The following is a 21145-nucleotide window of genomic DNA, read 5'->3' as shown; positions in this document are numbered from 1 at the left end:
CACATAGTGGGTGTTCAGAAAGTACATAGCGGGTTCAGAAAACACATAGTGGGTGTTCAGAAAGCACATAGTGGGTATTCAGAAAACACACAGAGAATGAGCAGCATAGGCTGGGTGAGCAAACCTGTAGTGTCTGATTCTGTTATGGCTCAGGGCTAAGAGCATTTATATGGAATGAGTCAAGGGCACCAAAAAATGGGGGCAGGGGTAGTCCATGAAGGCTTTGTGGGGAGGTGAGGATGAAGAAGCCAGAGAAGGAAGGGGATCTGCCGTGGAAACCCTGCCCAAGGCTGACTGAGGGAAGGGGGGCCAAGGCAGCCTCTGCCCCACATTTTTCCTCCACCGCTCTGATGCCCCGATCCCATTATTTCTCCTCTGTCCTGCCTCCCATCCATCCTGTTGACAATCTCACATGGGGCTGTTTTGGACCACATGTTTTATCCCCTGTCACCAGCCACACGGCCCTATTATATTAATTTATTGTCCTTTCCAGTAACTTGTAGCCTTCCTGTAAACTCCCCTTTTCCCATGCTGGGTCAGCCACTGCCAAACCACAGCTCAACACTTCCCTCCTGCCCAAGGCTGGGAGACAGGCAAGATGCCAAGCCGAGGTTTGCCTCCAAGGACCCTATTGGTCTGTTCCCCATGAAGGCCCTTTCTCTATCCCCCTGTGTCAGTTCCCAACGGAGTTCTTTGGGCTCACAGAGCCAATAAGGAACCCTCTGCTGCCCCTGGCTTCTCACTTCCAACTCTTTCTTCCTTATTTCCTAGTGTCTAGGGAAGACTGGGTGCCGGACCAAAAGGTGAATGGAGCCTAGAAAGTAATCTGGTTGGCAGGTCATAGAGGACCTAAGGGACATGGGTGTCTTTACCGCTTGTCACAGCCATGTGACGCTTGGCCTCTGGTGGCAGCTAATCTCTCGTGAGCTATCCCAGGCCAGCCTTTGACCTATAGAAACTATGGTAGCAAGTTGGAGCCTTTGTCTCTGCCTCTCTCAGTGCCATGGCTAGAGGAGGGCATACTTGGAGGTGATTTCATTGCTAGTCCGACACATTTTGTGCCTTTTAGGGGTCAAACAGGGGCATGCAAGACAGACAGTCCTGCACGCAAGCTGTGAAGCCCTCACAGCCCCCTGAGAAACGTGGGTGACCAGTCTTGTTCTCGGGTATCAGTTTTCTCATTTTAGGGTGGGGCCATCAAACTTCCCAGGATGCAGGATTACACACAAACAGCACAGAGACCGTGCCCCGTCTCCAGGCCAGGCCAGCCACAAGAGAGAAGGGACAACAAGCATATGGCTGTCACATCACTAACGAAATGAGAGTGTCCTGCAGGAAAAATAGTGGGGTACAAGGAACATCTTATTCAATTCCTGGGAACAACATATATCCCATTCAGTGCCCCTACTCCTCCACCCCCAGCTACAGGAATGAGCAGGGCCTCTAGTTCTGAGAGGGAGGAGAGGGCAGAGAGAAGGGTGAAAAGGCCATGGGGAGGGGATCTAGTGCTCTCCTCCCCAGAGGCCCTGGCTTCCAGGGAATGAGTTGAAAATGGTCCATGATGCAGAGTCATCTATCATGTTCGTGCTGCCTGCCAACCTGCCAATCCTGCCACCACGGGCTCCCTGCCACTCAGGACAAAGTCATTTACCATTAGCTGTGATCTGGTCCCCCTGCAGAGAAGCTGGCATGCTGTGGCTAGGGCACAGGGAGGGCAAGCCAAGGCCTGTGTTTACGGTGACCAGGGAGAATGGGAAGCGAGAGGCGGAGGCCTGGGAAACATCGTACAACATTCTGGAAACAAGAGGATTCTGTGTAGCCATTCCTTCTTTCTGTATTTGCTGAACTTCTCCTTGGTGTGGGATTGGATACTGAAGGCACTAAAAGGGCCGAAAGCTGGTGACATAACTTGGTCATAAAGTGCTTGCCCAGAATGTTCAAAAGGGGCTAGGCTATGTCTGCTAATGGGCTAGAGTTGGGAGCATTTAGACATTTAGAGGCATCATTTCGGGTTGCCCTCCAGTGGGTTTGTGAGTGAGCACACAGAGACTGTCTCCACTGGGGGGATGTCCAGAAAACCTTCTCATAAAAAAGGACTCTGTGCAAAGCTGGCTGGTATTTGGGTGTGTTTGTGGGGGTGAATTAACTTTCTGAGGATCCCCTAAAGCACCCAAAGTTAGTGGCTTGAAACAAGCCCTTCTCATCTCCCTGTCCATCTTGACTCTCAGGGGGCAGAAATCAAGATGTCAACAGAGACATTTACACATTCCCTGTAGGCTATTAGGGAACCTCTGTCCTCAACATTCCTGGTTCCTGGCACCAAGGCCACCCTCGGTATCATTTACCTGTGACTCTGCTTCTGTCCTCATGGGCCTCCCTGGGTATTTCTGTGGCTGTCACCCATATCAGAGAATGTCCCTCCCCAGGACCCTCATCTAAACCTAATGGTGTCTTCAGAGACATCACTTTCAAATACTATATACATTGCCCAGGGATGTAGCTCTCAATTCATAGAGCCCTGGGTTCCATTCCCAGCACCACATAAACCAGATGTGGTGGTGCTTGCCTGTCATCCAGGAGGTGACAATAGGATCAGAAGTTCAAGGTCATCCTTAATTGCAGAACAAGTTCCAAGCCAACCTAAGACACATGAGACCCTGCCTCAGAAAACAATAACAAACAGGCCACGGTCACAGGTACCTGGTGAAGGGTTCTGTGTATGTTTATGAGAGATACAATTCAACCCACAACAGGAATCTACAATGCACTTTTGGAAATCCACTCTTTCTCCCTATCAATCAGTAAAGACAGGGCTATTTGGGGGCCGGGGCTGGGATGGGGGAAGAATCTGAACTTAGAAAGGGGCAGTGAGATTCTCCTGAGCCCTTGTGCAAAATTTAGAGTTGGGGAAATGAGTCTGTCAAGTGACAAAGAATGACAGGGTTAGGAAGCCAGCATCCAAGTTCTCTGTTAAACTCCTGTGCCTCAGTTTCTCCATCTGCCAGCAGAAGATGTGGGCTAGATGCATACCACAGCTGTCTCTCCCTGGAAAAGCTTCAAGGGGGAGGCGGCCAAAGGATTCTACCTAACAGAGACCAAGCTGAGTCCCCAGCTGACCTGGCCTCCAGGCCAGGCTCCTCTGACTTCCAGCTAAGTCTCAAGAACTGCCCTCACCCCGCCTTTAGGAGGGTCCAGGGACCCAGAGACAGAACTCCAACTCATTTCTGTGTAAGCCACTGCCCTGATGGAGCTGTTCATTGCAAAATGACCTGTTTTGCCTGGTGGCTTTCTTCATCACTGTGTCTCTCGTTTTCTTTGGCATCAGTTGCAGGACTCAGGCTTCTGTGGGAAAAGACCCTGGGATGGGGCGGGGCAGGGGGAAGCACTTAAATCATCAGTATGTTAGCCTTTGTGGCACTGACTCTCAACAAAAGCCAACAAAGGGGATTGACATGGTTCCACCATACACACACAAGCATGCACACACACACACACATACACACACGCACACACATGCACACAAGCATGTATGCACACACACCCCAAGATAAACTGGGAAGATTTGGGGAGCTTGGGCACTAAATCAATGTCAGAGCTTCTGCCAGTGCAGCTGTCTTTCATGTCCCATCTGGCCCTGCGAAGCCCGGGCTTCCTGCCCCCATTCCAAATGTTCTGGACCCCGAAGCTGATGAGAATCAGTAGGAACCCAGGCCCCTCTGGCACCCAGAGATCAGACTAGCACCCGGGATGGAGAAGGTGCTCCTGGCATAGGACAAGCCAGGGGTGGGCTGCTGCAGACTGAGCCCAGTGGCTGCCTACAGAAACAAGCCAGGCGGTGGTGGCACACGCCTTTAATCCCAGCACTTGGGAGGCAGAGGCAGGCGGATCTCTGTGAGTTCGAGACCAGCCTGGTCTACAAGAGCTAGTTCCAGGACAGGCTCCAAAACCACAGAGAAACCCTGTCTCGAAAAACCAAAAAAAAATAATAATAATAATAATAAAATAAAATAAAATCATCCTGGTCAGTTGATGATGGACTGAAACTGTGAGCCAGAATGAACCTTCCATCTATTCCCTGGTAGTCTAGTGGTTAGGATTCGGCGCTCTCACCGCCGTGGCCTGGGTTCAATTCCCGGACAGGGAACAAAAAAAAAAAAGAAAGAAAGAAAGAAAGAAAGAAAGAAAGAAAGAAAGAAAGAAAGAAACAAGCTGTTGCAATTCTTAGGCATCCCCTCCCCAGGGCTGCCTAGGGCTGGGCATGGGGTCAGAGGGCCAAGAGGGTTAGGGTCTGGAGAGGTGGGGGAGGGCTGCATTTGTCAGCAGAGATTCCACACAGTACCAGAGCAGGCAATTCAGTGACATCACTGTCTTGTGCGGCCACCTGTTCTACTTCACCCCAAAACCTTCCCACCATCCCACCAGCAAACCTTGTACCTATCAAAAGCTACCAGGTCCCTTTCCCTTCTCCCAACCACTGCACATCCACGTTTAGGGACCAGCCTGCCTTGGATGTCTCATGGAATTGAGATCATGCTACCTGGCCTCATTTCTACCCTAGTGATAGAAAGAGCAGAGAGTGGGGCTGAAGCTCCTGCAGGCTCTGCCTGAGCCCTGCCTCCGAGGAAGACTTTCCAGAGGCAGTGGGTCCGTCTGCCCATCCACAGACCTCCCTCCATAGGGCTCTGTGTCCACAAACTAATGACCACTTTCCCCAGGTTTGGGCCTCTGCACAGCAGCCCAAATTGTCCCATCCCTCTGGGCCTAGCAGTCTCTGCTGATGAAGCCTCAACAGAGGAGGGAAATGGAGCTCCCGGTGGAGACAGGAAACCACTTTCTTTTTCAAGACTTATTTTTGCTATTTTAAATTAGGTGCATGGGGGCAGGAAGGGGTTACATGATTGCAGATGCCAAGGGCGGTCAGGAGTGTAGGATCCCCAGAGCTGGAGTTACAGGTGCTTTTGAGCTAACTGCTCTGAGTGCTGGGTACCAAAGCCCTCTGCAAGCCCAGTATGTATTCTCAGCCACTGAGCAATCTCTCAGCCCCAAAGGGAGCTACTGTGTCCCCTACACCTGTTCCAGCAAGGGCCTAAGACTGCCGGGCAGGGGTGGATGGCTTCACACCCAACTGCCAGGAAGGAGGCCAGGAAGATGGGCCAATGGAGCACGTTCTTCATTGTGCCAGGGAGGGGCCGTATGCAGCTGTGCAGGCCTCTGTGGATAATCCAGCTTGTAAATTGCTTGGGGACTCTAACTGTGGAAAGGGCCATAGAGCCGCGTGTGTTATTATTTATGATAAAGCGCAGAGGTGCCTGCCAGGGACTGGAATGGGCTGGGCGCTGCGCACGGGATGGACGGCAAATTGAACTCCAATTTTCTGCTCCGCAGTCTTTGTTACACGCCACAAAGCGCCGGTACAGCGGGGTCACCAGCCTGATGAATGTGTGCTCTTCCTCGTAGGCGGGTTCCATCTCTCAGCCTCTGTGTAGGGAGGGTAGTCTAGCTCCTGAGTTGCTTTTTCCTCCTCCCTCCAGGCCTGGTAGACTCCTTTCCTGAGATCAAATCCAGCCCTGACCCTAAGAGAGATCAGAGGCCTTGGCAAGTTCAAACCCCATTCTGTCACTGGTGCTCACGTGACCTGTCTCTCTCTGCAAGAGCTTCAGATGAGAGAAATAAAGGGGTGGTTGATTGCAGAGCCCCACCAAGGCAGCTAGGATTAAATGAGACAGGAGGAGCTCACTCACGTGGATTAGGCCCTTAGCCCATGCCTGCTTCCCTTTCCTTTGTAGGTTTAGCTGCCCGATGCTGACACCAGGGAAGCAGAGGAGAAAGAAGCCAGGGAAATTGAGTGGATAACACCGACAGGATGGGGGAGAGGGGAAGGGAGGCTCAGCTGTCTTCCACCAGACTTTGGATATTGTCTCATGCTAGGGTTAAGTTTGTCACCTCCCCGAGTGCCCGTCCACCTGTCATCTGTGTCTTGGTGGGTGAGAATCCTGATTTCTGGTAAAGAAATACAGAGTTGTTCCTGGGAGTCATACCAGCCAGACTCAGAGGACCACGGGCCCGTTCTTTGCTGCATAGCCTCCTGTGTCCTGTGTCCTGAGGATGTGTCTAAGGATGCTCTCATCAGCCAGTGGGGTGGACTCCTGAGGCCTCTGGACTGTGGACTGTCCAAAGCATCTTTCTGATCTGTGGATGGCCAGTGTCTCTCTGTCATCACAGTCCCCCGACTCAGTGGGCGATCTGAGAACTGGTACCTTGTAGGGCAGCAAGCATCACCTGGGAGAGTGGCAGGGCTGGGGTGGGATCAAATCACAGAGACCCTGGATTTGGAGGCAGCTAAGCCCCATTGCTGACCCTTGATTGATTTGTGAGGCTCCTCGGTCCCTCCTATAACTGGAGAATTGCCCCAAGCGTGCCACCCCGCACCGAGGTTACCAAGGACAGTGTGTGGTCTGTGCAACACAATCGAGTTTCTCGAGAGGAATTCCTGGAGTTGGTGTAAATTTTTATTATCAGTGTTTTACGGCTCGAGTGGCTCTGACTACTCTGACATGATAATAGAACCGTTAGGCAGCAAACATCCTAATCAATGGATAAGTTTAATCTCTGAACCCTCTGGCTGAGGCGGGAGAAAGGGCTCCCTCCTCCTGTTAATTAGAAAATAAACCCACGGGGAATGAGAACCATTTTTTTTCCACGCCAGGCTGGGGCTGATCCGATGTTATTCACCTTCGCCGTCCAGGGCGGGAAGGCTCCACTACGGTGCTGAGCAGAGGCGAAGGGTGACAGTGGCCTCCTTCTCGCTGATGCTTTATCCAAGCCACACGTGAACCATAGCACCAGCCCCTCTCTGTAGCTGTGGGTGTCAACCCAGTTCCAGGAGAGGAGACTGAGGAGCAGGGAGTTCATATCTACAGTCACGTGGCTAGGGAGTGGGAGGGCCCTCTGGAGCTGAGCCCAAAAGATCCCATTCCAGGATTCAGTAAAGTCAGGATGCACGCAGCTACTCAGATCTTTCTGGGGCAGAGCTGGAGAGGCGTGTGTAGGGATCCTCTTGGATGGCCAGTCACCAAGAGGAACATACCATGCCCAGGTCTACAAGTCACCTGGACATGTAGACATCCTGCATGCAGTCTAGTGCCTGGCTCTGGCTATAAGAAGGTTGGAGCCCCTCAATCTGCCTTCTAGCACATGACATGCTGTGTGAGGGTCACCCCCATATATCTCTGATTCTTGTATTGCTGTGAGGGGCACACCCTCCACAATCTGGGCATACAGACGAGAGCTCAGGAAGAAAATTCAAGAGAACACTGCATTGGACTTCCATGAGATGAATCTGAGACCCATGTTTTCCCAGGGAAGAAGGAGCAAAAGGGATTTCTGTGGGATAGAACAGTATTGCAGAGGCCCTGGGGTAGGGTGCATGGTGTATCGGGAGCAGCTCTCTGAGGACTCTTGGCCTCTGCCATGAGTGAGATGACAGGCACAAGTTGCCATGAAGCATCCTGTGAGTTTCCTAGATTGGCCATAACACACTCCTACCAGCTGAATGACTTGAAACTTATCACCATTGTTCTATAGGACAGAGTCTGGAGTCTGTTGGCCCCTTCGACAGCTCTGGGAAGAGAGTCTTCCTCTTTCCTGTTCCCCATGGCTTCCCCAGCAATGCCTGGTGCTCCGTGGCTTGTGGGTTCATCAATCTAGTGTCTTCCTGTCTCCACGTGGCCTTCCCCTTCCCAAGATTCTCAGCCCTTGCGTTAACTCTTCTCTTCTGGTTGTCAGACTTTGAGCCGGTGTGACAAATCCCTGAGGATTTGGGAGGAAAGATTCTTCTTGGCTCCTCACATCTGTAGTTTCAGTCCAAAGTCGACTGGCTCCCCTTGTAACAGACACAAAGCCAAACATCATGGCCGGCAGCCCATGGTAAATCTGAGCTGCCCCCCTCATAGCAAACAGGAAGCAAAGCAGAGATGGGAAAAAGCGGTGCCAGAGACAAGGTTTGTCTTTCAAAAGCGTGACCCCTAGTGACCAACTTCCTTCAACAAATGAAGATAACATTTTCACCGCCCATAGCTTTAGGGAATCCCAGAAGACCACAGTTCCGCTGCATCCTGGTAGCCTATTTAAATTCTGAGTCTATCAATGCACCAACCCACTCAGGAAGAAGAGCTCTCATGATCCAATCACTTCCCCAAACCCTGCTCTGGATGTTTCTGCCTCCGGAACTAAGCCTTCAAGCATGTGCTTTTTGGTGGGATGTTTCCTGTGCAAACCATAATCCCATAGCACCTTTTAATATGCACTGGCGACCGAACTAAGGCCTTGCACATCCTAGGCAGCACTTCTCCCCTGGATTATATCCCTAGCCCACTTATTCATCCATTGAGACCAGATCTCACCAAACTGCCCAGGCAGGCTTTGAACTTTTCATCTTCTTATCTGACCGTGGGCATTTGAATGACAAGTATTCACAGGATCATATATTTTCAAATACACTTGGGATTTGAAATCAAAATCACTTGGTCCCCAGTTAGTGGCATTGTTTGGGGAGGTTATGGAGCCTTTAAAGGATGGAGTCTTGCAGGAGGAAGTTCATCACTGGGAATGGGCTGTGAGGGTTTATAGCTTCTCCCCACTTCCTGTTCTCCCTCTTTATCTCTGCTTCCCGTGCAGGGATGAAATTCTATCTCTCTGCTTCCTGCTTCTGCTGCCATGCTTTTCCTGCTGTGATGGGCTTTTGTCCTCTGGAAGAGAGAAGCTAAAATAAGCCCTTAAATTGTCTTTGGTCATGGCAGTTTATCGGAAGAGCTGAAAAAAAAGTAATGAATAGGCCTGTGTCTCCTGGCCTGCATTACAACCTCTTTTAACAACATCCATCACATGAGCTAGTTCTACTCTTGTGTGGCTTCATCTACTCCGATCCCATCAGCAATGATTCTGTTTCCAAGTTAATTCACATTCTGAAGTTCTTAGGAGGGGTTTTTGTTGTTGTTGTTGTTTTTGTTTTTTTGTTTTTTTTTTTTTATTTTCGAGACAGGGTTTCTCCATAGCTTTTTGGTTTCTGTCCTGGAACTAGCTCTTGTAGACCAGGCTGGCCTCAAACTCACAGAGATCCGCCTGCCTCTGCCTCCTGAGTGCTGGGATTAAAGGCGTGCGCCACCACCGCCTGGCTCTTAGGAGGGGTTTTTCAGGGGAGAGAGGAGTGTCACTGTTCAATCCAGGACAGCCATCACTTAAGTCTTGTCCTGAAGATAACATTTTCACCGCCCATAGCTTTAGGGAATCCCAGAAGACCACAGTACTACCAGGTCTGATCATTCATTCACAAGATGCTCCCAGAGCATCGTGTGAGCCCCGGGGCCCTGTACCTGCTGGGGCTGTAGACAAACCAGAGCTGTCAGCTCAGTCCTCGGTCATCCTCACTGAATGAGTATACTTCCCTGTGTCATCTTTTGACTGGCCGTCCAAGGGGTCCAGCCCGAGGGAGCCTGTTGGGTAATGGGATCAGGCACATGCTCCCCCTTCCCTAACTGGATCCCTGCCACCCCAATTACAATTCCCCAGGGCTGTGTCTGGCCTAGGTTACGCTGGCTGCCCTGGTAGCCAGGCCCCCCTAATCAGATTAGATGTGTATTCAAACAAATTGATGATCCATTCCATTAGATGCTTTTGAACATGCTTTTCTGAGCGAGAAATTCATCCGTCCGCAGCTATGGAGGCTGCGGTGGAACTGATTGCTGCACACTCCCAGGCTCCCGGCGTCAGAAGGTCACTAGCTCCTGAAGGTCACTGGCAAGGATTAGATTAAGGAGGGCAAGAGCCTTCTTTCCTGGCTACTGAAGCACTTGGCATGCGGACAGCAACAGGCCAAGAGGGCTAGGCATCTGCCAGGAGACAGGGGAGGAGCATTGATTAGTGTCTCATTTATGGGCATGCATCAGGAGAGTGGGGGGCACAGGAGTTCAAGGCCCTGGCACAGGTGGGCTAGAAGTGGGCAAGCAGGTGTGCCAGACGTGAGCATGGAAGCGAGGGAAACAGCTGGAAGTCTGGGTCTCTTGCAGGGAACACCTGCTGTTCCTCCTCTGCACTGTGTACCCCCAAAAACATTCTGCTGGAGAACAGGGGCCAGGAGAGCCCTGGAAACCTCCTCTTGAGCTATGATAGCCTATTCCTGAGCCCCCTGCCCAGAGTTCAAGCTTAGTACTAACCTCTCTGCACCCCATATGTCTGGGCTTCCATGCCCAAAAGACCTGTAGAGTCACAGACATTGTGGGGAAAGCACCATAAGAACTTATACAAACCTACTTGCCTCTAACCCAGACCTGAGCTAGCTTAAAACCATACCGTTTGGAAGCTTGGGAAGGCCTGCCCTGAGCCTTAGCTCTCTTTCTGACCGGAAGCTCTCCTCAGGTACTCCACAACCAGATTTCATGCATCCAGGCTTCCAAGCCAGACAGCCCTCTGGGAAGCTGTGGAGGTCAGGACAGAGATGGCTGACCAGGGGATACAGGAGAGAAATTCCTGAGTCTCAGAACCATAGCATTCTATGACCCAGGTCACTTGCTGGCTCGCCTGGGCTCTTATTAGGAGCCTGGAGGAAGAAGGAGTTGAGGGCATTCAGAGCTGGAAGGAAATTCGTCTCTGTTTAGTGGCTTTTGAAACTTTCTCTGAAGGGCAGAGGGAGGCCCTTTGGCTAATTAGGAGCCTGGCAGAGGATGCCTTCACCCCAGCTTCTCTTCTGCCTCTGGCCAGTATTCCCAGCAGGAATGGCTCCATGGGAGGTGCTAGTCCCCGTCCAGACTGAGAAGTGAAAGCCCCTAAAAGATGAGGCTGAGAGAGTCTGGCCAATCAGGAGAAAGATGGTGCTATGTGGCAGAGGGACTGGCGGAAGAGGGCAGTTTAAGTTGAGATTAGCCTCTGTATGGAGCTATTCAGCTTTCAGCCTGGCTTCCACCCGTGACAATGAGGGTATTTAGTGGCAATGTCAAGAGGAAATGGCAGTCAGGGCCTCCTGACCTGACACGGGAAATTAGAAGGAAGCCAGCAACTAAGACCCCTTGCTGGCCTCTGCAGTCAGCAGTTCATTCATGGGAGTCGGTCTCTCATGACCGGGGACGTCCCCCGCTGTGTGACACTCCTGGATCACACACAGGGCCTGTTCTTCCCCTGTCGTCAGTGCAGTTGCCCTGTAACCGTTCTCACTGCCCACATACACTCCTGGGTGCTGGTGGATGCATACCCAAAGCGCTGGAGGTTGGAGCTCAGTTAAAGATTGCTTGCCTACCATGCACAAAGCCCATAAGCCCAGCACCACATACACCAGGCATGGTGATGCGTGCCTCCAACCCCAGCACTGTGGAGGTAGAGGCAGGAAGATTAGAAGTTCAAGGTCATATTGGGCAACAGAACAAATTTGAGGCCAATTTGAGCTACACGAATCCCTGTCTATAAATAAATGAATACGGTTTTGATGATTTCTGTACGGGCAGTAGCAGATTCCATCAATGACACAATGGTGGCTCTCAATGGTTGTTCTGGGATCCCCTGCCATGGAGGAGTCTCACGCTGGAGATACAATCATTCTTTAGCTGGGTACCCTCTGCATCAGCAGGCAGGTGTCACAACTCCTAGATGCTGCCATCCCACGTATGCAGAAGCAGAGACAGAGGGAGGTGCATTTGGAGAGCTGGAGGAATGGGAAGGCTGTAATAGAACATCAGGTTGCACTCCATAGATAGATACCAGGTCCCAGCCCCAGAGGGGTGTGTCCCCTGGACACCTGCTCCCTGCACTCCACTTGAGTCCATTGGGTCTTACACTCTCACACCTTGGCGGAGGAGGAGGGGATGGGGTACCCTGTTGTGACTTACTTCACCTGCTTCATGCAGAGGTCAAGCATCCTCACTCTGTCTGAACCATTTACACCCCTTACCCATTGCTACTGCTCGTTTAATCTAATGGATTTATGAAAACATTTTTTTATGAGGCAGGGTCTCACTATATAGCCTTGGCTGGGTTGAACTCACTCTGTAGACCATGCTGGCCTCGAACTCATAGAGATCTACCTGCCTCTGCTTCCCGAATGCTAGGCTTCAAGGCCTTGTAATACTGTACCCGGCTGAGAACATTTCTTTTCTTCAGGCAACTCAGATCTTTGTCTGTGATAAGTGTCGAGAATATCTTCCCCCAGTCTGTCATGTGTCGCTGCTTTTGATGTGTGGGTTTTCTCTTCCCTCTGAAGAATTTTCGTAGAGTTGAAGGCATCGTCTGTCTCCTGACCGTCTGGAGCTCTCGTGGTACTTAGAAAGTGCTTGGCAGCGTCTTAACTCTACCAGCATTGTGTATTTTTAAACTTTTGTGATTTCACCCCTCAAGTTCTTTTAGAATTTCATTTTCATGTTTAAAACATCAATCCCTCCAGCGTTTATTTTGAGGTAAAGTGTGAGGAAGATATTCAGTTCTATGTTTTATTCCCACATGGCTCTCTGGCTGCTCCAAAGCCCTGTGCTGAGTAATTGATCCTCCCCACCCCTCACCTCCACCTTGATTTGCAATTCTGCTTTCATTGTACATTAAAAGTCCTATTATAGATTTGGGTTCATTTCTAGGGTCCAAGATCATCCCTTCCTTCATCCCAATAGTCATAAAGATCATACTGTCTAAGTGATGGCTACTTTATCTTACACTTCAGCATCTGGGCTAGTCTTTCCGCACATGGTCCAGACTTTTTTTTATAAAAGAATTTTTTTGTTTGGGGTTTGGATTTTGTTTTGCTTTGTTTTTGTTGCTGGCTTGTTTGTTTCGTTTTTAGCTTTCTAAAGAAGATTTTAAAAGTTTTTAAATTATGTGTCTGTGTACTTGAAGGTGAGTGAAGGTACCCCAGGGCCTAGAAGCATCAGGTCCCCCCTGGAGCTGAAATGACAGACAAATATAAACTGCCCAATATGAATGACAAGGACCAAACTTGGGTTCTCTGCAAGCACAGGACATACTCTTAGCCTGCATACAAGTTGAGCCATATCTCCAGGCCCAGTTTTTAATCCATTTTTGGAGTTATTTTTTGTAAATTTTAGAATCACTTTGTCTCATTTTGTAAAACCGGGGTAGAGGGGGAGCAAGATGGATCAGTGGGTACCAGCTCTTGCTTTGCAAGCCTGGTGGATGAGCTTGATCCCTGAGCCCATGGTGGAGGAAGAGACCTGACTTCCTCAAGTGGTCCTCTCACCTCCACAGCGTGTGTACTAAAGCAATGGACACCTGTCCACACGCTCGTCATCACTGCTGTTGTCAATTTAAGTATTTTAATAAAAGTTGGGGGAGGACGACATACTTGTAATGTTGATTCTATTTACCCAGAATTCTCTGTGCAGTTTTCCCTTCTTGCTGCAGGAGCCTCACCTGTCTGTGGTGGACATATAGTTCTGCAGGTTGAGCACAGGCTCATGGGAAAACAAAAGCAGAGGAGACCTGGCAGCCTCCGCTACCCGAGTACTAGTTTCTATGCCTCACGGTGCGCCCATCCACGTATGTGACTGGTGGGAGCAATCAATGTCTTGTCTTAGGCATGTGCCGGCTTCTGGTCTGTGCTTATGGCTGTATTTAATCTGTGCCCATTTAGTCTTTGCAGTATACTTGCCCCCAGCTTACTGCTAAGAAAACTGAGGTGCAGAAAGTCAGTGGCTTCCAAAGCCTACGGTCTCTCCGTTCCTGTGAATTCATGAGCAAAAGGAGGCAGATTTCCAGGTACAGATATGCGGGGTGGGGGCAGATGTGCCCAGACACTCATAGACGTGTCAAGTACACATGTGGGCATATGCATACTGGTATGTGTACACACACATGCATATGCACACACAAGCACAAATCACACCCTCACAGTCATCCATCCTCCTGTGGACCACACCCCAGCTCCCAGCCAGCTCCTGCTTTCAGATGCCCATGGGGCCTACTGGTACACTTCTACACTTCCTAATGTTTCCTTTGAATAGAGCCTCCCTCCCAGGGTCCCTGTACCCAGAAGGTAAGGAGCACTAGAGCAAGGGTGACCACAAAGCAGTGGCCTTGGGGGAGGCACTTCCGTCCCTCTGTGTCATCTCAGGAGGAAAGAAAGAAGGGATGGAGAGGACCAAGGCAGGGCCTGGTATCCAGCAGGTGCTCAAACATGGGCTTCCTCTCCTTCCCCCATGGCCATTATCTCCAGCAGCCTCTGAAATCAAACCATCCGAGCACGAGGCATTTGCCCAGGTTGTCCACTCCTGGGGCCTGAGCAGTGAGCTGGTAAATTCATTCGGAGCAAGTGACCCATGAGCGGGCCCACAGAGGCTAGATGACTAGCGTGTGTGTGTGTGTGTGTGTGTGTGTGTGTGTGTGTGTGTGTGCTCGCTTGCATGTGTTCAAACACACCCACCACCCTCCTCCTCCTCTCACAGTGCTGGCTCTGAGTCAGCCCACATCCAAGGAAGGGATTTAATCACGCGGGGCTGGGAATGTTATTGTTTTAAAACAAACGAGCAATGACAGCCTCAAACCGAGGGTTTTTAAAACCGCGATTCAAAGGGCTCTTGAAAGCCGCTGGAGAATATGAATGTTCCTTTGAAGTGAGAATGTGCCCATTTGTTAAGCCGAGCAGCACTGGCTGCCTCCTGAGGTGGCAAGTCGCTCTCCCTGGCAAACAGGTACCCACTGGCCTCTCTTTACCCAGCCAGCCAGAACCGCAAAGACGCAAGCACCTCAGAAAGCACTCAGCTTTGGGGATCCGAAAGAGGCGACCTTTCAACTGCTCAGCCTGTTTCTGAGATCGGGTCTCATATAGCCCAGGCTGGCCTCCCTCACTAGCTAATATGTAGTCAAGGGGTGCCCTTAAACTGTTGATCCTCCTGCCTCCACCCCTTGAGTTCTGGGAGGAGAGGTGTGCATCACCATGCCTGGTGTGTACGATGCTGGAGGTCAAAGCCAGAGCCTCCTGCATGCCACTGATTGACCCACACCCTGGTCTAATCCCATCCCCCACCCTACCCCACTTCTGTCCTCTTCCCCATGGGAAAGGAGGCTCTCTTCCATTCTGAGTCATTTGCCTGAGCAGTCTGAGTCTGGGGAATGAAGCATGTCACTCCTTTGGAAGGAGCTTGGAGCTTTCATGCTCCATGTGGCTGAGCCGGGCCAGACAGGGGCAGTGACACTGCAGGGCAGTACAGCAGCTACCTGGGCCTGGGAAGCCAGAATGGGGAGACTGAGGCTGCCTGGCTGGAGGCCAGCAGTCCGGCAGAGGGGCTAACTAAACAGACTCTATTTTTGAGGTGCTTTCCAGCTTCGGGGAGGGGCCCTTCTATCACTTGAACCTTGTGTCACCTCAGTTCCATGTGTTTCTTTTCCCTTTGTGTGTGCATGTGTGTGTTGTGTCTGTACATGTATGTGAACAGGTTCACTCACCCACACATGAACATGGAGTCCAGAGGAGGACATTAAGTATGTTGATGTCACTCCCTGCCTTATCCTCTCCAGACACGGTCTCTCATTAACTTGGAGCTACACTGGCTGGCATCCAACAAGCACCAGGGATCCTTCTGCCTCTATCCCCCACAACAGTGCTGAGGTTATAGGTGTATGTGCCAAAGCCTGGATGTTTGTGTGGGCGTGGAGATTGTAACTCGGTAACTTGGGTCCCCATTACTACACAACAGCTGAACCATCTCCCCAGGACCACAGCTCTGGTCTTCCTAGTGAAGCTTACCTTCCCTCCGGCTGAAGCCCAGTGGGCATCCTTTTTCTTTCTTCCTTGGAGTTTTAAAACCCAGAAACAAAGGATGAGAACTGGACAAGACTTCCAAAGGTGTCAGGGGCTGGGGGAACCAGAAGTGATGGGCGTTGGGGAGGGTGGAGCAGAGGCAGAGGTCAGAAAGAGAGAAGAGTAAGCGGGCAAAGCTTACTCTCTGAGCACCGAACGCCAGAGCCACACTGGCCCGAGTTCAGGTACTTCTCAGTGTATGACCTTAGGCAGATTACCCAGCTGCCCCTGCTCTGTCTGCCTTGGGTATCCGGTGGGCCAACACGTGGGGTTGAACAAGTGCTAACTGGTGGCTCTGTGCCCTGCCTGTTTCCCACAGATGACGTTCCGCCGTACTTCAAGACAGAGCCGGTGCGCACACAAGTGCATCTGGAGGGGAACCGGCTGGTGCTCACGTGCATGGCCGAGGGCAGCTGGCCGCTGGAGTTCAAGTGGCTGCACAACAACCGGGAGCTGACCAGGTTCTCGCTGGAGTACAGGCAAGTTGTCCCCTCCCGTCTGCCTGGGGCTAGCGTCTCCCTATCCAGAGAAAGGAGGGTGGGAGACTTGGGTACATACACAAGTCACAGGCTCCCATGCAATACTCCCGAGAGGCTGGGACCACCCTACTCTGGAGTTGACACCCTACTCTGGTGATGCCTACACTAGATGGCCGAGCGGTAGGCCTGGGTGTTGCCGATATGACACTGGATGGGGCAGAGATGGCGTTGAGGATGTAACTAGTGCCTTTCTCACCTCCTCTCCCCTGGAAAGAACCCCACCATGTCTAGAAAGTTCTATTGAAGGAGGCTGGACTCAATGGAATAGGACATGCAGCAATGGGGGAGGCAGCAACACAGGAGACATGCCTTTGGGGGGATCATGTGGATGGGAGATGAAGGGGACCTGTCCTGAGCATTGGACTTCATGACTCCTCCCTTCCCTCACTCTGGCTGAATAGGGACAAGTAGGGAGTGAGAACACGGAGTTAGCACAGATGAATTTTTGCCACCAGTAACATATCTGAGGGGCCCTCCCCCAGTGGAGCCTGGCCTCTGCTTACTTCCTGGCCCTGCAGAACAGGGATGCCCCGCGCTCCCTCCTCCCATCACTCTTATCTTCCCATCTCTGCCTTTTCTTATTGGCTCCCAGCCCCTTGCCTGTGATTAATCCCCAAGCCCGATGTGCATAATCGGTTTTGTTGGGGAAACAAGATTGTCCTGCCCTGGGGACGCTGATACAAATCTATCGCCAGGGATGAAAATGCAAATAAGAGGGGGATTGGCCACCGGAGCAGCTGCCCACCCTCTCCAGATAGTCAGCCTTTCCATTATGAAGCAAGAAGGCTAGAGTTTGGGGTGACCTCCTTTCGCCGTCTGTGACCCCACTCTGGCTCAGCTGGTGCAGGCTGACCATATCAGCCAACAAAGGAGAAGAGGCCACACCATCCCCTGGGGAGGTTGTGTGGAGAACACCAGGAAGTAAGAGACCATCTTCCTCTGCCAGCTATTATAGACCATGCATCTCCTACACGGAGGCCAGAAGGACTTCTCCAAGAAGCCTACGTGATAGCTTTTATTTGGGTACCTGGAGCCATTTCTGACTACCACATGGCATCCCCGGGAACAGTAGACAGTGTGTGAAAAGGTCCCTACATCCTCTTGGGTGGGAAATTAGTTGAATGGGGTACCAAGAGCTTTCTAGAAACATATTGTAAGTACAGGTTTAAAAGCAGCCTCCTGCTTGCCCTTGGCTAGGGAGCTGGAGAAGGACCCTGGAGGAAGAGGCTTTGGTCCCTAGTTAGATCCAAGCCCCTTGTGGTACCCTATAGTGCCAGGGCACAGGTGGGTGCCACTCAGCAGCAAAGCCCAGTTTGGATCAAGGATCAGTGGTATGTGTGTGCACATGTGTGTTCATGCATGCATGAGAGCAGACGTGCACATGTGTTCATATGTGCCTGGAGGCTGGAAGGAAACCTCAGTGGCTGTCCTTCCTTGGGTTCCATCCACTGTTCTCCTTGAGATAGATCTCACAGATCTAGAACTGACCAATTCAATGAGGCTGGGAGGCGAATGAGCCCTGGGGATCTTCCTGTCTCCATTTCCCCAGCACTAGAGTTACAAGCGCATGCCACAAGGCCAGGTTTGGAGGAAAAAGAAGTGAGCTCTGAGGGTCAGAGTCAGGTCCTCATGTTGGCACAGTGAACATTTCACCAGCTAAGCTATTCCTTCAACACCGCAGCACTGCCAGCCATCAGCTTCACTCAGCGATGGAGTGGGCTACCTTTGGAAATGGTTCTTGGGCAGCATCTAGTGAGCCATCCGGACCCAACTACGGCAGATGCTACCACCAGGCACAATTGCACAGTCAACAATCCCGGACTTCAAGAGCCTAAGGGCAGGAAAATATTGAGTCTAGGACCAACCTGAGCTACCTAGCAAGGTCCAGGCCAGCCTGGGAAAAGGATGTAAAGAATGGATGTAAAGAATGGGATGAGACTCTGTCCCCAAAACACGCCCCGAATCAGCATCAGTTATGATGGTAATAACCATGATTCATGAAGAAAGGACTCATAGAGGGTCGGCGTGGTGATGTATGTAATGGAGTAACACCACTGGATTCTGCCAACAAGCCTATGAATTTCACAGATACATAAGCTGGAGCTTAGACAGGTTCAAGGGCCCACCCAAGGTCAGCCGTGTAAGCTAAGCTTCAGCGATAAGATACAGAGATTGGGGGACGGCTCAGTGGGTAAAAAGCACTTACGAGCCTGGCCACCTGAGCTGGGTTTCCCAGAACTTATCTGAAAGACCAGATGTGGTGGTGCACATCTGTAATGCCAGCTCTCCTACAGTGAGGTGGGAGGCAAAGACAGGAGGTCAGGGACCAGTTTGCCTGGAGTATGTGGTAGAGTGGTAGAAAGCAGTAAGGGAGACCCCCACTTCCAGGCAAGGCAGAAGGGGAAAGCGACTCTCAAAAGTTGTCCTCTGGCTTCTACACGTGCTACGGCGTGCACACATGCACGCACAGCGCACACGTACAAACTTTTTCTTGTAAGATGAGCTGCGTGACTCCAGAGCTGAGAGTCTTTTCCATCCACCACCCTGCCTCTCAAGGAGAAAGGATCGCTGCAATTGTTTCCTTAATGTGTATCCTTAGCCATCTTTCTGCTAACTGTGCTCTGCAAATTCTAGAAAACAAAGCAGTGGGGAGAATGCAAATATCCCGGTTTATAGCTGTGCTGGGTGGAAGTCATCCAGGGGAAATAAATGAGCTTCCACTTGGGAAGCTCAGCCCATCGCTTTGTCGCTGCAGGAACAGCGGCTTTCATGGTATGGCGGCAATGAGATACTTGAATGGGAAGTGGTCGGATGGCCGGTTCATCAAAAACTAGCTGTGGCTGTGAGTTAGGGCCAGGCTCCTCCATGTGACCTTAGCACTCTTCATGGTCAGTGTCCAGTGGCGTCTCCTGGCCTCATGCTGGTTCCCTGGTTCCATCTAGGGAAGACACTGCCAGCAAGCCAGACAGTTTATGGGTCTCCAGACATGTCCTGAATGTTTATTTTCTCTTGCCTCTTTGTCCAAACTCTCCCAGCCCTCCCTGGGCCCCATCCAAGTGACTTTCAGAAAGCCCAGTTTTGTATATCTGTGTGTGTGTGTGTGTGTGTGTCTGTCTGTCTGTCTGTCTATCTGTCTTTCTCTCACTTTTTCTCTTCCCTCCCTCTGTCCCTCCCTCCTTCATTCCCTCATTCCCTCCTTCCACTCTCTCTGTCTTTCCATGTCTGTATGTATGTCTATCTGTCTCTTTCTTCCTCTCCCTCCCTCTCCCCCTCTCCCCTCCCCCTCACACATGTGCACACGCGCGCGCGCGCGCACACACACACACACACACACACTCGCCTCTCCTCTGCCCTTTATGACTATTACATCCCATGATCCTTTGCCTTCTGAACACTATGAATAGACCACAGGACTAAGGTAAGAACCTCCACAGCATTGATTATTCCAGGAACTGTGGATCTTTGAACCCAGAGCTTGGTAAATCCTAGCCCTCTTCCCTATAGACTATTTTGCTATCCCTACCTCTGGGTTCAGGCTTCATTCCCACACACTGAGTGACCTGGGGAGGCTGGGGGGGGGGGGCAGGTTATGACTACTCTGAATAGGACATCCCCAGAAACTTTACTTAGAAAGTTGCAGAAGAGGACCTGATCAGGCAAACTCAGATCATCTCCAACCCATTACAAAGGGCAGTAGAATGCTCCCTACACCTAGCCAGACCTGTTGTGTGCACAGGCATTTCTTCATACTCCAGCCACAGGGTAGTAAGAGGGGGACAGATGACATTAGCAGAAGTGGGGGAGAGGTGATAGGCAGATAGAAGCCTCTTGTTTCCACTACTTCCCACCCTATGCCCAGTGGGGGCCTGGCCAGAGTAGGTGCTTTTGCTGATGTTTAGGTTTTCAATTTTGAAAATTGTCAAGTCTTAGGAAAACAGTAGGTCTCACGCTGTGAACACCTGCACACATCTTACCATTTACCCATCACTCACATGTGACCTGCTTCTCTCTCCATGTACATACGTACATATGCACACTGATTTTACTCAACTGTTTAAGGATTGGTTGTGGTTATAGCTTCCGTGTTAGGTAATGTTTCTTCAGGACAGGCTGTTCTACAGAACTGTGACATGGTGGAGACAGAACGTGGATACAGTTCTGCCACCTTTAGTACATTCATATCTAGATCTCTCCATTTCTGCCATTCTCGAGCAGCCCCATCCCTAGCCCAGTGTCCTTCATGGCCATTCAGTTTATCTTTGTTACAGGATCTAGTCAAAGAGCACTGGCTCATTGTCCTGGTTCTTTCTCCCCCAGATTAACTGGCTTGGGTATATGTGAGACACAAGCCAGCTTTACTAAATTTCCCCCCGAGTGGATTTTTTCCAGCTTCATTGTCCTGTACACATTCTCATTCAAGCAGTGTGACATAGATGTGGCCTGGAGGCTTCATACTGGAGGCATCAGCCATTGGGTTGCCTGCATCATTTGGCTTACATATATACATATATGTACACATTAATGTGTGTGCTAGTTCGCATGCATGTGTGTATGTTACTGTAGTAGCTAGAGAATTTGAGGTTTTGTTACTCAGATGCCATCCATCTATTTTAGAGACAGGGTCTGCCATTGGTCTAAAAGCCCTAATTAGGCTAGCAAGTCCCAGTGGTCTTCCTAGATCTTCCTGATGCTGGGACTCCAAGCATGCATGGCCATGAATGGCTTTCTTACATGGGTTCTGAGGATTGGACTCAAGGTCTCATGCCTGCACGGTGTACATTCTATAGACCGAGCCACACCCCCAGCCCTGATCCAGTTT

General features: G+C 50.9%; 1 protein-coding gene and 1 non-coding gene across 2 annotated transcripts in view; both read left to right on the top strand.

Moving 5' to 3' along the window:
* Window positions 1–21145, top strand: part of Sdk2 (sidekick cell adhesion molecule 2) — a 295345-nt gene that overhangs the window by 122171 nt on the left and 152029 nt on the right. Inside the window, exon 2 of the mRNA XM_005350680.2 lies at window positions 16107–16266. Coding sequence (XP_005350737.1) covers window positions 16107–16266 — 160 coding nt within the window. The remainder of the gene's footprint in view (window positions 1–16106; window positions 16267–21145) is intronic.
* Trnae-cuc lies at window positions 4073–4144 on the top strand. Its single transcript has one exon. It is a non-coding gene; the product is annotated as a tRNA-Glu (tRNA).

This window comes from Microtus ochrogaster, chromosome 7 (genome assembly GCF_000317375.1).
Source record: "Microtus ochrogaster isolate Prairie Vole_2 chromosome 7, MicOch1.0, whole genome shotgun sequence".
Classification (NCBI taxonomy): Eukaryota; Metazoa; Chordata; class Mammalia; order Rodentia; family Cricetidae; genus Microtus; species Microtus ochrogaster.
The sequence above is the reverse complement of the archived record's forward strand: the minus strand, read 5'-3'. Positions and strand labels throughout refer to the sequence as shown.